The sequence below is a fragment of the Sarcophilus harrisii genome, chromosome 5, assembly GCF_902635505.1.
Source record: "Sarcophilus harrisii chromosome 5, mSarHar1.11, whole genome shotgun sequence".
NCBI classification, from domain to species: Eukaryota; Metazoa; Chordata; class Mammalia; order Dasyuromorphia; family Dasyuridae; genus Sarcophilus; species Sarcophilus harrisii.
In genome coordinates this window covers 222382306-222398175 of record NC_045430.1, presented here as the reverse complement: position 1 = coordinate 222398175, position 15870 = coordinate 222382306, and the positions used below count along the sequence as shown (strand labels likewise).

The 15870-nt window shown below is 36.2% G+C and overlaps 1 protein-coding gene across 7 annotated transcripts in view; it reads right to left on the bottom strand.

Annotated features, from left to right (window-relative positions):
- The window catches only part of NRP1 (neuropilin 1), a 176149-nt gene that overhangs the window by 34832 nt on the left and 125447 nt on the right, over positions 1 to 15870 (bottom strand). For all 7 annotated transcript variants that reach the window (XM_031939716.1, XM_012551217.3, XM_031939718.1 and 4 more), the window contains exons 9-10: positions 13857 to 14001; positions 3960 to 4291 (exon numbers count right to left, since the gene is read on the bottom strand). In XM_031939716.1, coding sequence (XP_031795576.1) covers positions 3960 to 4291; positions 13857 to 14001 — 477 coding nt within the window. The remainder of the gene's footprint in view (positions 1 to 3959; positions 4292 to 13856; positions 14002 to 15870) is intronic.

Here is a 15870-nt window from a genome sequence, read left to right as displayed (position 1 = left end):
ACATAACTCCAAAGAACCCGGGAACAAAGCATATGAAGAGTCATCCATATCTACAGAATTCCAGACAGATTTGATAATGGTCTTAATAGAAGCATGAAATAATGAAAACTGAATTACTGAGATATTGGTGCTGAATACAGATGCAGAGTAGACCATAAGAGGCATGTGGAATCAGGATGAATCGCTGTCCTTGGTGATGTAGGTCTGTCTTTATGGCAATGGATTTTGAGTATGCTCTTTGAGCAATTGATTTTTTTTTTTGAAGGAGAGAAACCCCTCTTCTCTCTATTCAGAAGGTCTAGTTATTCTAAAGGCTGCGACTTTCTCATCACATGATTGTACTAGCTGGGATTTAAAACTCTGAAAAGGAGCCCAAACTCTTAGACTTTCAGGGGTGTCATTCCAGGTAGTTCTCCCATATTTGAGGGTATTTTATTGTTCTTATAAAAATTTAAACAGAAAAAATCACTGATTTCTTTTCCCTGCTAGAAGTTTCTTTTGGTTGGGGATGGTTTTTAAGAATTACTGTGATAGGCGCAATAGAAATAATTTAGATGTTTTTTATATTTTTAGGCTGTTATAGGAAGATAATGATGTTGGTTGAGCTCATGTTTAAGAAAAAACAACCAATCTTAAAATGTTTTTTGTTTTGTTTTGTTTTGTTAAAGATGAAAAGTGTGAGAATTCTTGATGAATCTTCCTCTCAATTTGCTGTGTAGGCTGATAGCTTCAAACTTGATTACAAATGCCTGAATGAGATAACAAAGGCCAAAGAAGCATATGATGCATCATATAAAAAGCATATGGTGATTTGTTCCCCCCCCTTCTCTCTCTTCTAGAATTGTGGTGTTGAAGAACGTGTCAAAACAACACACACTTTATTCAGAGAGCAGCTATGTGAAGCTGTTGATTTACACCATATTCACACTTTGCAATGAAGTCACAACTCGCAGGGTAGTGAATAATGATTGGTTTTAAGCTATTTCCTGATGTTTATTTATTAAAAAAATTTTTTTGGTGAAAATTAAAAATAAGAGTTAATAACTGTCATTTATAAGTGCTTTGAAGTTTCCTGAGTTCTATATAAGTATAATCTTGCTCTAGTCTACATAAATTCTTTACTTGGCTATATTATTAATTATAATATCAAATATTATAATTATAATTAAATATTAATTATAACAGTAAAAACATTATTTATAAAACAAAGCAAAACAAAGCGAACCAAAATAAATAAGACAAAAATTGAAGTTCCATGGATATGATTATGTCTATTTTAGAAAACAGAGACTCTGAGACTCCAAGAGGTTAAATGGACCTCTTAAGGTCATAGGCTTAGAGTTGGAAAGGCCTTCTGAAGTCATCTAGTCTGATTATTTGTGTGTGTGTGTGTGTGTGTGTGTGTGTGTATAAATATATACACACAGAATATACAGAGAGAGGGACAGACAGAAACACTTACACAAAGAGAGAGGAGGGAAGAGACAGACAACGAGAGACAGAGAGACAGAAACAGAAAGGAATATAGGGAGGGAGGGAGAGAGAGAGAAAGAAAGAGAGAGAGAGACAGAGAGAGAGACACACACACAGAGACAGAGACAGAGAGACAGATACAGAGAAAGAGACAGAGAGACAGAGAAAGAGACAAGGAGAGAGGGACAGAAATACAGATAAAGACAAACACAGACAGAGACAGAAACAGAGACACACAGAATAACAAAGATATTTTACAACTTAAGGATCAGTTTGAGAAGGGGGAAGGAGGGAGAGAGAGAGAGAGAGAGAGAGAGAGAGAGAGAGAGAGACAGACACCAGGACAGATGAGGAACTCGGAGAAAGAACTTGTACAAAGTCACACGGTAAGAGCAGAACTGAAATTTAAAATCAGGTAAGGTCACGTCTCTAGCAAGCGTCTCTAGTGGGAACTTAACAGAGATCTTGCTCACTCCTAAGTCCAGAATTTTGTCTGCTATTTCATACTTTTGGGGAAAGGATGGGCATGAAAACAAGAGAGAGAATTAAGGAGGAAGTGGGAGGAGAGGGAAAAAAGGGAGTAAAGGAGAGAGAACTCAAGAAAAGAAAGGAGGGAAGGGGAAGGAGAAGGGCAAAGAAGAGGGAGAAGAGTCAGAATAAAAGGGAGAGGGAGAAGAGGAAGGAAAAGAGAGACAGAGACAGAGAAGAGAGATATAGAGGTAGAGAGACACACACAGAGACATATAGAGAGATAGGCAGAGACAGAACACAGAGAGAGACAGCGAGGAGAGGAGAAAGAAACTATACACACACACACACACACACATATATGGGGAGAGAGAGAGAGAGAGAGAGAGAGAGAGAGAGAGAGAAAGAGAGGGGAGGAAAGAAGGAAGGAGGGGGAGAAGGAGAGGGAGAAGGAGGAGGAGAGGAGAAACAGAGACAAAGACAGAAACAGACATATATATATATGTATGTATATATGTGTGTGTGTATATATATATATATACATAAAGAGACAGACAGACAGAGGCAGAAAGAGAAAAGAGAAAGACACAGAGAGACAGAAAGAGAAAGAAAAGAGAGAGAGGAAGAGGAGAGAGGGACACACACACAAAGAAGAGAGAAACACACAGAGGGACAGAGAGACAGATATAGAGAAAAAGATAAGGAGAGAAAGACAGAAATACAGATAAAGACAGAGACAGAGACAGAAACAGAGACACACAGAATAACAAAGATATTTTACAACTTAAGGATCAGTTTGAGAAGGGCGTAAGAGAGTTTTAGAAAGTATAAGCCCTGCGTAGATGGCCTGATGTATTAACTAGTCCCACATGGGAGTCATGGCTTGTCTCCACAGAGTCAACACATCTGGAATGAGTGGGAGTTGGAAGCATTGCAGAGTTTATGTTTCCTGCCTCTAGCAACTTTGGCCTGCATCACTTTATCAAACCATATTCCCACACTCATTCCGAGTTAGTGTGATGATAATGTTCCCTACAATGATCCATGATTTCTCCTTCTCTAGAGAATAAGTCCTAGGCAAACCTCAGGGTACACATGGGGTGGGAGAGCATTGTTGGGGGGAGGGTGGAGAACCTTCTCCATTTCAAGGGACAAGATGTAGGCTGCTTACTCTTGGGATGATTTAAAAAGGGCACTACGTGGGAAGAATACCACTGGATATAATCACTCAATTGATCCTGCAAACTCAATTCTTGATTATGGGTGAGGATTATCTGCTTTGTGGATTGACTATGGAAAAACAAATCTTTCTGGTAGGAAGGAGGGGCAGCAGTGTGGAAAGAGCCCTCTATACCTTTTGTGCCTTCAATGATCTAAAAATCTTATTCTGGGAAGGGGCCCATTGGCTTCATTGAGCTGCCTAAGGGATCCATGACACAACTGAGAGAAGATCTGAGTTCTGGTCACATCTGTGTACGCTGGTTAAATAAGATGAATGCTCTGGATCTCAGTTTTCTCATGTGTAAAGTAAAAGGGTTAATTCTGATCATCTTTAAGGTCCCTTGAACCTTTAACACTATGATTCTTATCTCAAACTAGGGCTTCTGCCCGTTAGTGCTTTTCTCAATTGTCAATAAATTTAGGATAAATGGTTAGTCCCTTTTTTTGTGTGTGATGAAAACTATGATCCCCTACTCAGAAGAATTAAAAAATATTTAAGAGGTTATAGAAGATTACAAAATAAATCAATTACATTAAATAAAATGATAAACTATTGATGAAAAAACCACAAGTTTATAGACTACCTCCCGCTCCCCCCAATTTCTAACTGCTTCCTAACCATATATTTAATCCACTGAGAGATGCACATGTTGTCTCACTCATCAGAATAGGAGTTCCTGGAGACAGGGATCCCTTTGCTCTTTTTTTATAACTTCAGATGCTAGCATGGTGCTGGCAAGTAGTGAATAAACATTTGTTGATTGAATGGGATATTATTGCAAAGCCCAGCATCTCACCTTAGTCTTCCGTTTGCTTTCATCCATAATCATTTTCCAATCGGAGCCATTGTTACTGTAGCCAATCTTGAATTTTTTCATGAACACCTTGTTATCTCGGTGCTTCCCTCCCTGGATGATGATGCCCTTCACAATTTTCTCTTCACCCAGGTCTATCTGGAGCCATTCATTTGTGTAGGAGTGAGGGGCAGATGGCAGTGCCCATCCTGAGCGGCTGGTGACAAGGCGGACATTTTCGGGCATCCAGTTTCTGTCTCCTTGATTTGAGGCTGTTATTTGTGAGTCTGAAATAAGTCCAGACACCATCCCCAACATTCCGGAGCAAGGATAATCTGTGGAATAAAAGGGAATAATTAAGCAATGCCAAATGATTTTCTGTATTACTGAAGAAACCTAGGGCAGTAGTCGAAACCTCTACAATTATGACTGCTAAATCACAGAGCTCAGCACCCCCACGATCTGGAAAATCCATGTAAAATCTTTTGGCCCTTCTTTCACACTAGAGAGGAAATCTGAATTTTTTCTTTTTCTTTTATGGGGTGTTTACAGCACGATACATATATTTTAAGTATTTCTGAGTTTCTAAACCTCTTCTGTGTCATCTGCTGGCTTTTGCATGTCATCCACAGCTTCTGTAAAACTCTCCAAAAATTCCCATTTAATTTTTAAAGCTGATCTGTAATCTTTTGAAACTGAAACCACAATGGGGAAAGTTGTGATGGGGAAGGGGATAAGTAGAGAATGTTTTGCCTCTAACTGAAAACAAAAGCATCTCACCAACTCCAGTATTCCTTTCCCCTTTCATTCTCATTTACACTCCCAATTCTAAGGCAAAAAGGTACAGTTTGTGCCCAGTTTGTCCAAGAAGCTAGGTATTTTTTCTTACATATTATTCTCAAATTTTGGGGATTCCTAGGCATCTCCATGGGTGGTCAGTGCTTACTTCTGGTATTTAAAACTGAGATAGCACCATATAAGGAAGAAATAGATGGCCTTGGAATCAAGAAGTTCAAGTTTGGCATCTGACTACACTGAGTGACAATGAACAAGTTACAGTCTCACAGTGCCTCAGGTAATTCTCATAGATTATCAATCAATCAACAAGTATTTATTAGGTACCTCCTATACATAGGCAGAGACAGCTAGACAGTGCACACTGCAATCCTGAGTTCAAATCTGGCCTCAGACACATGCTAGCTATGTGACTTTGAACAAGTTGCTTTACTCTATTTGACTCAGTTTCCTCATCTGTAAAATGATAAAGAAGGAAATGGCAAACCAGTCTAGTGAACCAAGAAAACCTCAAATGAGGTCATGAAGACTTGGACATAACTGAAAATGACTGAACAGCAACAGTTTGTCTGTCAGACACTGCACTGAGCCCTGCAGATAGAAGGAAAGGCAAAAAACACTCTTTGTCAAGACCTGAATTCAAACCCAAGCTCAGATACTTGACATTTACTAGCTTTGTGACTCTAGACAGATCACTTAACTCCAATTGTCTCACTAAAAAAAAGGGGGGAGTGGGGCGGAATCAGGGAAGACTTTTCATTGAATATAGGATTTTAGCTAGACATTGTAAGAAGCCAGAATAGCCAAGAGGCAGAGAGGAGGAGAGAAGTTATTTGAGGTAGGAGAGTAATTGGTAAAAATGCCCACAGTTTATAGATGGAATGCCCTATGTGAGACATAACAATGATTGCTGATCTGAACCAACAGAGGGAATTTTTATATGAAGAGTCTTCTTATTTCAAAGAACTCAAAGGACTAGAACCAAAAGAAAATGAATAGATTATCCCATCGTTATTTCTTCCAAAATGATATTACTTATCCACTCACACACTTAGACCATTTGTTCAGATTCTCATCACCTAACTCTTAGGCTACTCTAAGAATTTTGTAATTGGTTTCCTGGCTACCTGTCTTTCCCACTTTTAAATCATACTCAGATGTCAAAATAATTTGCCCCAAAAATCTGCTTGTTACTTTTTGGTTCCAAAGCCTTCAGTGCCTCTCTACTCCATTATTGAAAAGAGACTCTTCTATTTAATAATTAACCATCCCTACTTTTCCAGTTTTTAAAAGTATCTAATAATAATTTAATGCATCTAATAATGGAGTTTATAAAATAATGTAATTTAATGTATCTACTAATAATAACTTAATATTTATATTGAGCCTAATATGGGCTAAACGCTTTACAAATATTTTCATTTTATTCTCATAACAACCCTGGGAGGGAAGTACTATTATTACCTCCTTTTTTATGATTGAGAAATATGACATAAATAGACATCAAATGATGTCTTGTGCCCAGAAGCACAAGCTGTGACCTTTGTTTGAGATTACTTCTAAACTCAGAAATTACTGATTCAAGGTCCTTTATCCACTGTACCACCTTGCTGCTGTCCTTCCCATACTCTATAGTCCATTCAAATCAATCTACTACATCCTACTGCTGCTCATTCTCAAAGAGGGTCAATGACATCAGGAGGGGGATGCCCTGACTTGCAAATGATTGGATTTAAGTGAGGCAGAAGTGTACACTCAGACTCAACAAGCTACCTCCTGTTCCAGAGTATTCACACAGCCCATCTCACGTGACTAAAATGTATTTACTGCTAGTATTTCTCTCCCAAATTCTTATCTTCTGTGATACTATAAATCATCTCTAATTATCTTACTCTCTCTCAATTTATTGTGTATTTATTTATTCATGTATTATCTATATATTATCTGTATTATCCCCCCTAATGGCATGTAAGCTTCATAAGGGGGAGGATCATTTTATTTTTGTCTCTATTTCTTAATAAAGCCTTCGTTTTAGTAGGTAGGCACTTACATGCTACTTGGATTTTGGTAAAAATAAGAATTCATTGCATTTGATCTATGGATCAAATGAATTTTGGAGGGAAAGAGATGAGTGTCTGGATGACTGATTCTAATTAGTTTATTGTTTCTTAAGTAGTCATGTCTGACTCTTTGTGACCCAATTTGGATTTTTCTTGGCAGATACTGGAATGGTTTGCCATTTCCTTCTCCAGCTTATTTCATAGATGAGGAAACTGAGACATGGGGTAAATGACTTGCCCACAGTCACACAGTTAGTGAGTGTTTGAAGCCAACTTTGAATTTGAAAACAAGCCTGACCTCAGGTATTGCCCCCTAGAAGCCTCAATTTTAACTAGATGCACTTCTTATTCACTCACTATCTTCTTCATAGTCAGCAGTCTGCCTCTAGTTCTTGACCACTCTATAGAGATTGCTCCCCTGAAGTCACTGATAACCTCCTTCCTGCCAAATACAGTGGTTTTTTTCTCTGTTTCTATTCTTCTGTGACCTTGCTATCATACTGTGAAATATTACAAAGAGAGCTGGGTGGGAGGCAGCGAGCCTCCTGAATTCTCATTTACCAGCTATGTGACTCTGGGCTAATTATAGAACATCTCTTTTGCCACTATGGAGCACTGAACTTGGAATCACAAAGACTTATCTTTGTGAGTTTGAATCTAGCTCTGATACTTAACTAGCTCCGTGACCCTGAATAAATCATTTAACCCTGTTTTGTTCAGTTTTCTCATCTGTAAAATGAGTTTGAGAAGAAAATGGCAAACTACTCCAGTATCTTTGTCAAGAAAATTCCAAAAGAATCACAAAGGGTTGGACATAGCTGAAATAAATGAACAACAACAAAAATAAAGTATCTCCAAACCTGGAAAATCCTCCTTTCAATATAACTCAAATTTTATATTTTCTGCCATATTTATTTCCCTTTCCAACTATCAAATTTATTTGAACTCAACATTTCTGAAATATTTAACTCTCCTCCTTCCCCCTGTCTATCTGCCTGTCTGTCTGATATATATATATGTATACAACTATAGGTAAACAAAAATGAAATTAGATGCCATCTCTGCCCTCAAGGATTTTCCTCTCTAGGAGGAAGAGAGAATTTTTATGAAGGTGATAGATAAACTGTGATCCCTTCTTGGAATCAGATTCTGCTAGTGTATCAGGCTGAAACCTTTGTAAAATCTTTAGCTCCTGACTTCTTTATTCCTTATATCCATTTTTTTTCATTGTTTTGTTTTCTTGTTTTTTTTTTCTTCCTTTAAGTCTCACTCTTTCCATGAAGCCTTTTCCAACAACACACTGATTTTTTCCCTTCTCTACCTTCAGATTTCATCCAGCACCATACAATAGTGATTGGGACTTATTTTTTTCCTCAGATTGATCTATGTGTAGATGAGTATTGACTCTTCAACTAGATTGTAAGTTCCTTAAAGGATCATGTCTTTACACTTCCTTGTGAATCTGACAGCATCTACTACAATAATTGAAAATGTAGATGTGTAATAAATATTGATTAATTCATTAACAATTCTCTCAAAATAAAATCTGCTGCACAATCTTTTTTGGTCAAGTCTCTACTTAGGAAAGATACAAATGACTTCCTGCATCTATAAAATGGTGATAACAGTCCTTATTCTGCCAGCTTCATAAGAATGTTGAGATTAAAAGGGTTATGAAACTTAAAGAACTATGCAAATATAAGTTATCATTTTAATAGAACCACAATTCTTTTTATATCAATTTCTTGTTTCCTTAGAAATTGACAACAAAGCTAAAAAAAAATCTTTTTTTCCTAAGTGGATTGCATGTACTCAACATGCATCCTGAATAATCTCTGGTTACCAGAGACAGCCAAGAATTCTTAGATATTATCAGAATTAGTTACAATTAAATTCATGTACAACCAAAGACATCTGTCATTTCCTTAGCTGAAATCTTATTTTAAGATTTAATTTTCTTTATAACTTAGTAATAAATATTTGCTCCTCGAGGCTAAGATTTGGAACCCCAAGACTAAATCTGATAAAGATTTAAATAAATAAGTGCATATATAAATAAATGAATGAATATATAATAAACCAACATGCATTCATCTACAAGTGAACATAAAATAACATGTTAAAAATAGAAATTACATTTTTGGCCAATGTGGTCACACCTGCTTGACTCAAAATCAGACTTCTACAATGGCAATGTTTAGCTGGTAATGGGGATCAGATGTTGCCATTTGGAAAAAAAAATGTAATTAACTTGAATGTTGTAAGGAGAGCAGAGCTTCAACCAGACTTATGCCCTTTCACTAATGCAGTTTCCATGTCCACGTAGCTAATGGTGCAGAGCCTCCACTCAGAGCACAGATCCATAGCCTACTGCCAAGCTGTTATCTATTTTGTTTGCGTCTCCTTCCACTAATAACTGAGCCCCCTAAAGATATCCCTCTAACAAAACTATTTTTTAGTTTTGTTATTTTTTTTAGTTGTTTGTGAGTATTTGGCACACTTCTATACTATGACTGCAAGCAAATTTACACTTATAATTCAAGACTGGGTCCCCTATGGATACATACTTTGATAATTCAAAGAATCATCCCACAAAGGAATGACTCCCATGTCAAATTCAACCTTGTAAAAAATACAAATCATCATTGAGGTTATCCTGATAATTTATCATATGACTCCATTCCTATCCCAACTCTGTGAGATAGCTATCATTCTAATAGATGAAGAAGCTGAAAATGAGAGAGGTTGTGAGATCTTATCGTAAGAAAGAGTTGGAAGGTGTGCTGGACATCCTTGATTTTGATGGGTATGGAAGCTGAGACTTAGATTGTGACCCATTCATTTACAATCATGAAGTCAGTTGAAGGTGAGACTTGAATCCAGAACTTCTGATGATTCCAAGACATAGACAGGTGGATAAGAAGGGATGGCTCTATGGAATATTAAATTCTTTTCAATTCAAAACAGTAAACTTTTCATTTTTTTGGGGGGGGGAGAAGGGGTTTCAGACTTGTGACTTCACTGACAAAGGAAATTTTCTGTCACAAAATGTCCTGTACTAATGAAGATCTGGAGCTGTTAAGCAATTTATGATCTTAGAGAATTGCTGGGGAGAACAGAGGTTAAATGGCTTGTCCAGGATTAACAACTATTATGAATCAGAGTCAGAATTTGAATCCTGATCTTTTATAGTAGAAGACTGGCTCTCTCTATACAACATTCCTTGCTGCCCCTTTCTCTCTTTCTGTCCCTCTGTCTTTATTTTGGTCTCTGTGTGTCTGTCTGTCTGTCTCTTAGCATTGTTAAAGTATAAGTATTTTTGTTAATAAAATATCTTGGCAAAAAGAGAATGAGAAGATTGTAACATGTCCAATTGGACAACACAATTTAATTTTTCTTTTATGATTTAAAGGTCCTTCAAGATATTGTAGAGTCTGAGGAAAAGCATCAGTTAACATAAACATGTAGATGTTTGGGAATGCTGGTTAATAGGAATTTTAGTAAAAAAAAAATTGCTAGAACTTTTAGTAAATACAATTTCTGATAAAGTTATATCCAGTATGCTCCTATAAAACTAAGTTGTTTTCTTTTAATATCATTCCCCAGAGTTCTATATTTGCCATAAATAAATAAGCAAATAAAAATAATTAATTGGCAAGTATTAATAAAACTATTTTCCAGGTGTATGTGAAACAACAATATTAAAAATAGAGGTGACATTTTCAGCCACTGTGGTTGCACCTGCTTGACTTAAAACCAGACTTTACAATGGCAATGGTTAGCTGGTAATGGGGAGCAGATGTTGCCATTTAGAGGATTTCCCCCCCCCCCCAGTAATCAATTGAAACAGGTGACCCTGCTTATAATAATATTTTATAAATTATCATCTATATAGAATGAGAAGAATTTTTCCAGAGTGGGAAGTGAGAGGGCTTAAGATCATTACTTAGAGGTTGAAAAAGTTGAGCCTCAAAAAGATATTAGACTATGTTCATGTATATAGAATTGAGGGAACAAATTAGAAAATGGGAACCTCTACATTTAATCCATTGTCCTTTCTTCTGTGCCAGACTCCCCTTCCCTTCTCTCCCTTCCTTCCCTCCCTTCTTTCCCTTCCTTCCTTCCTTCCTTCCTTCCTTCCTTCCTTCCTTCCTTCCTTCCTTCCTTCCTTCTTTCCTTCCATAAGCAAGTAAAGTTTTCTTTTTAGTTAGATCTTAACATAATTATTTATTTTATGGAAAATGATTTAGCTGATTCTATTTATTCTACCAATCTAATAATATCAATATTTTTTCTCTTTCAAAATGTTGGTTTTAAAGGGCACACGCACACACACACACACACACACACACACACACATATACGTACATATGTATATATATAACAGGGTGGGAATTTATGGTAATGAGAAACGAAAGCCCTGAAAATATGCATATAAAATGAAAAAAGTTTTTCAAACTCTTCAAGTCTTCTGCTTTTAAAAATGAATAGAGTAGGTTATATTTAAGGTCCTCTCCTGTTCTGACATTTTCTGTAGGAAATGGGTTTACTTGTGATCAGAGATCCTAAGCAAATTCTTTAAAAAATCTCAACCTTAAGGCCCCCAAAGTCCTGCTCAGGATGAGAAGCAGGGGAAGCTTTCTATGGCCTATAGGTTGGAAAGCATAAGTTTGTTTCATGTGAGGGATTTTTCTGGGAATACCTTATTCCTCTCCCTCTTCAAAAAACCCTATGAAGCTATTTCCTCAGACTTTATCATTCATATTTCTAGAAGAGTCATTATTTAGATTCGTGGTCTCCATTGCCCCATCTTACATTTATTTCTCAGGCACTTGCAATATGACTTCTGGATACTTTTATTTTCTTTTTTTTAGATTAGCTTTGTCAATCTGATGGCTATTCAGTGGGAGATGAGAAATACTAGTTTCTCCTCTAAGGTTACCAATTATACCTTAACTATTAAATACATTTTTTTTTCCTTAGTCTGGCAACTTAACCCTTCTATAGTTTTTGATACAGTTTAAAAACCACCATTTTCCTTGATTTCTGTGAAACTGCTCTTTTTTTTTCTTCCTACCCTTTCAACCACTCTTCCTCATTCTCCTTTGATCTTGTAATCAAAAAAGTTCCCTAAATTTCTGCCTTGAGCCTTATTTTGCACTCTCTCTAGAATTTATTGATTTCAACTATTCTCTAGAAGTTCAATGATCATCTTTATACAAATGATGTCTAAATTTGTGATGTGTATCCATGTATTACTCTAATTTTTCTCCTGAGATTCAGTCATTAGCTGCCCACAGGACATCTTTCTGTAGCCCTCTCAAACTCAATATGTCCAAAATGGAACTTTTCTTCCTGTTTGAATGCAACTATTTGGTGTAAAATATTAAATATTGTGGACTTGGAGTCAGAGAGACCTGAGATTAAACCTATCCTAAGACACTTATTAGTTGTGTGACTTGATGAGTCATTTTAATCCATCTGGTTCAGTTTCTTCATCTGTAAAATGGGGAAAAAAATAGCCTTCACTTTCCAGTGTTGTGAGGATCCCACAAGTTAAACCTTATAGCACTATATAAATGCTAAACTATTCCAGAGTTAAAATTGACCTTTAATCCTTCCCCTTCCCCTTTTCTTTCCCAGGTTTTAAAAAATAAATTACTAAGTTTTGTCCCATATCCTTCTTTATCAACATGTCCCACATCTTTCTTATTTTCTCTTGTAACATGGCTTTTAGTAACCACTCTAGTCCTTCATCACCTCTCACTTGGAATGTTGTAATATTTCTTTTCATTGGTTTCCCTGATTCTAATCTCTTCCTCCTCAAATCCATCACTTAAACAGTTGTAAAATTAACATGACTAAAACACATGTCTGATCATATCACTTTCCTACTCAAAAATCTCCATTGGCTTCCTGTTGCCTCCAGCATCAAATATAACTTCTTTAGCTTGTCAGTTAAAATCCTACACAATCTGGCTCTCATCTACTCTTCTAAATATACATCCTAAGTACTCTGGGCTGTTGGTCTCTAGCCTTTGATATATTACATCTCATCTCTCACCTCCATGCCACTAGATGGGCTGTGACTCCCCCTTGGAATGTACTCCCACCTCCATGTACCCCTCAGAATCCCTGGTTTCTTTCAAAGCTTAAAGAAGTTGTCTCCTCCTACTTCAAGTTTTTTCTTTGTCCTGCTAGTTCATAACGCCATCTTTTTCTCAAATTTTGTGACATTTTTCTGTTTTATTTTCTCTCAATAGAAGAGAAAATAGATTTTTTGAAATAAGGGATTTTTTTTCTGAGTTTATGGTCTTATCACCTAACTCAACAGCTTATATATAGAAAATACAGGGGCAGCTGATGTCACAATGCCAGAGGGCCTGGAATCAGGAAGATCAGAGTTAAAATCTGTGATGTTTGAGATAGCCTCAGATATTTACTAGTTGGGCAAGTCACTTAAACTCTGTTTGCCTTAGTTCCCTCATCTGTAAAATGGGGTTAATAATACCACCTACCTACCTATTTATAAGAATCAAATATTTGCATAATGCTTAGTACAGTGCCTGGATCATGATAGATACTATATAAATCCTTCTTGTTCTCCCTCATTATTAAAAATATGTTGGTTGAAGTATAATTGGAAAAATATCACTATTCTTTAGGTAGGGATATATTAATTTGTTGATTTATTTTAAGGAAATTAACTGAAATATTATAAAGTTTCACGTGTAGAAACTAAGTTTAATCTCTAAAAATCTCTGACTTAATAGACTTTGCAAAGTTAAATCACACAGTCATAGTATTTAATTGGAAAGTACCAGTGTGCTTCCCTGGAGAACTTAATTGTCTAGATGAAGGCCACACAAGCAGTAGCAGAAGAGTTAATGTAATATGATCTTCAGAAGGAACAACTCAAATAAATTTATGATATCTATAAATTAACATCTAAAAACTGTATAAGACATAAGTGTAAAACAAATATAGATGTATTTTCTCCTCCAAATTCAAATTTCCCCAAATGGAAGCCAATTTTTGAACTTACCCGTTATCTTGCAGCCATAAACCTCAAATCTCATTGATATCCCAGTTTCCCAAGTTACTGGCTTGATTCGAACAAAACGTGTTATAAAGGGCTTGGGGAAAACTCCATATACAATATCTGTAGGGTTGGTGTTCCCCTGGAAAATCTATGTAAGGAAAGAGAAGCATCTTTTAAGTATGTTATGTCTGGGTGGGGAGAGAGAGATCGAGAGAGATAGAGACAGAAGAGAAGGAGAGAGACAGAGAATGAAAGACAGAAAGACACACACACACAGAGAGGGAGGGAAAGAAGGAGGGAAGGAGAGGCACAGAGAAAGACAGAGACAAAGACAGAGAAAAAGAGAGAAACAGAGAGTGAAACTGAGAAAGACACACACACACACACACACACACACACACACACACACAGAGACAGCGAGAAAAGAGACAAAGGAGAAAGAGAGAAGAGACAGAGATTTTTCAGAAAGTCATTTATAATTCTAGCATTTTTTTTTCAATCAAAACCGCTGTAACTTCAACAACTTGCCATGTGTTTTCTGGAAAAGCTCAAAAATAACCTGTGTCTAACCCAGTATATTATGTTAATCATCTGCTTGCCTTTCAGTGGGTCTGGAGGAAGCCGAGACTAGAGAAAGACAAGTATTGTTACAAAAATAACTTTTCATAAAGGATAGATAATATTATACTATTAATTTTACCTTAAGTGCTTTCAGAATGCTATAAGACTTCTCCATGGGAATTGTACCTATTTTATTTTCCCAGAGAAACAAAGAGACGCTTCCCTTCTGTCCACTAGTAATAGGTAAAGGCATCACAGTGTTCACAATTTAGTGGAACGTCTAGCCTTATTTATTGCACTAAAGTGAACTGGCAACATAATGCATTGGAGAGAGTGATTAATTTAGAGTCACAAGATCAACATCTTATTCTATATATTACAAGAAGCTTCAAATGGATATACAAACTAAATATTAAAGGTTATAGCACAAAACAATTAGAAAAGAATGGAGAAAGATACTTTGAATTTCTGTGGTGAGGTGGAAATTTCTTAATTAAAAATAAATTCTTAATTAAAGAGGAAGGTAGAATAGACAAATTTGCTTACAGGAAATTGAAAAGGTTTTGAATAAACAAAATCAATACAACTGGAATGAGAAGAGAAGCAGCTAATTGTGAAAGTTTTCATAAAATTATCTCTGATAAAGCTCTGAATTTTAAAAGATAAAAAGGGAATTGATACAGATATATAAGAACAAAAGCTATTCCCAAAGGTCAGTGGTTCAAAGAACACAAACAGGCAGTTTTTAAAAGAAAAATGTCATCTATCGATAAATATATGAAAAAAATTTCAGAATCAGAATCAGATAATATGGGAATGGCAAATTAAAACAAAGGAATTTTCTTCTCATCCCTATAGATTAACAAAAAATGACAAAAAATGAACATATTGAAAAAATATTGGAGGAGGAGCAGATATGCTGGTCCACTGGTATATAATTTTTGGTGCTATGTACTAGCACATTTATTCTGGAAAGCATTGCATTTTTAAAGTCATTAAATTGCATATATTCTTTGACTCAGTAGTATAAAAGTATTTATAGCAGCATTGTTTTGAAGTAGCAAAGAACTAGAAGGAAAATGAGTGCTCCACAATTGGAGAATGACAGAAGAAATTATGACATAGAAATGTAATATTATATTATAGTCCTATGCTCCAATTCCCCCCTACTATGTTGTGCAGCTATAGCTGTGTCCCTGAGTAGCAGTACCATCAAGCAATATAGAAATAGGGAACATTCTCCAGTCTTCCTCTTATAACTGTGCAGGCAGACTATAGTTTCCCAAGACCTCTCTCTCTCTCTCTTCCTGGGTCTAAGGGCGTCAGGCTGAAAACATGAATTTTCATTAGGATCATTTTTCTCTTTAGTCTCTTGGTTTTAAGGGCTGCTGCATTAATCGAAGATAGTTGAAAGTTTAAGAATATGTTATCCAGATCCTTCTTAATATGAAACTTT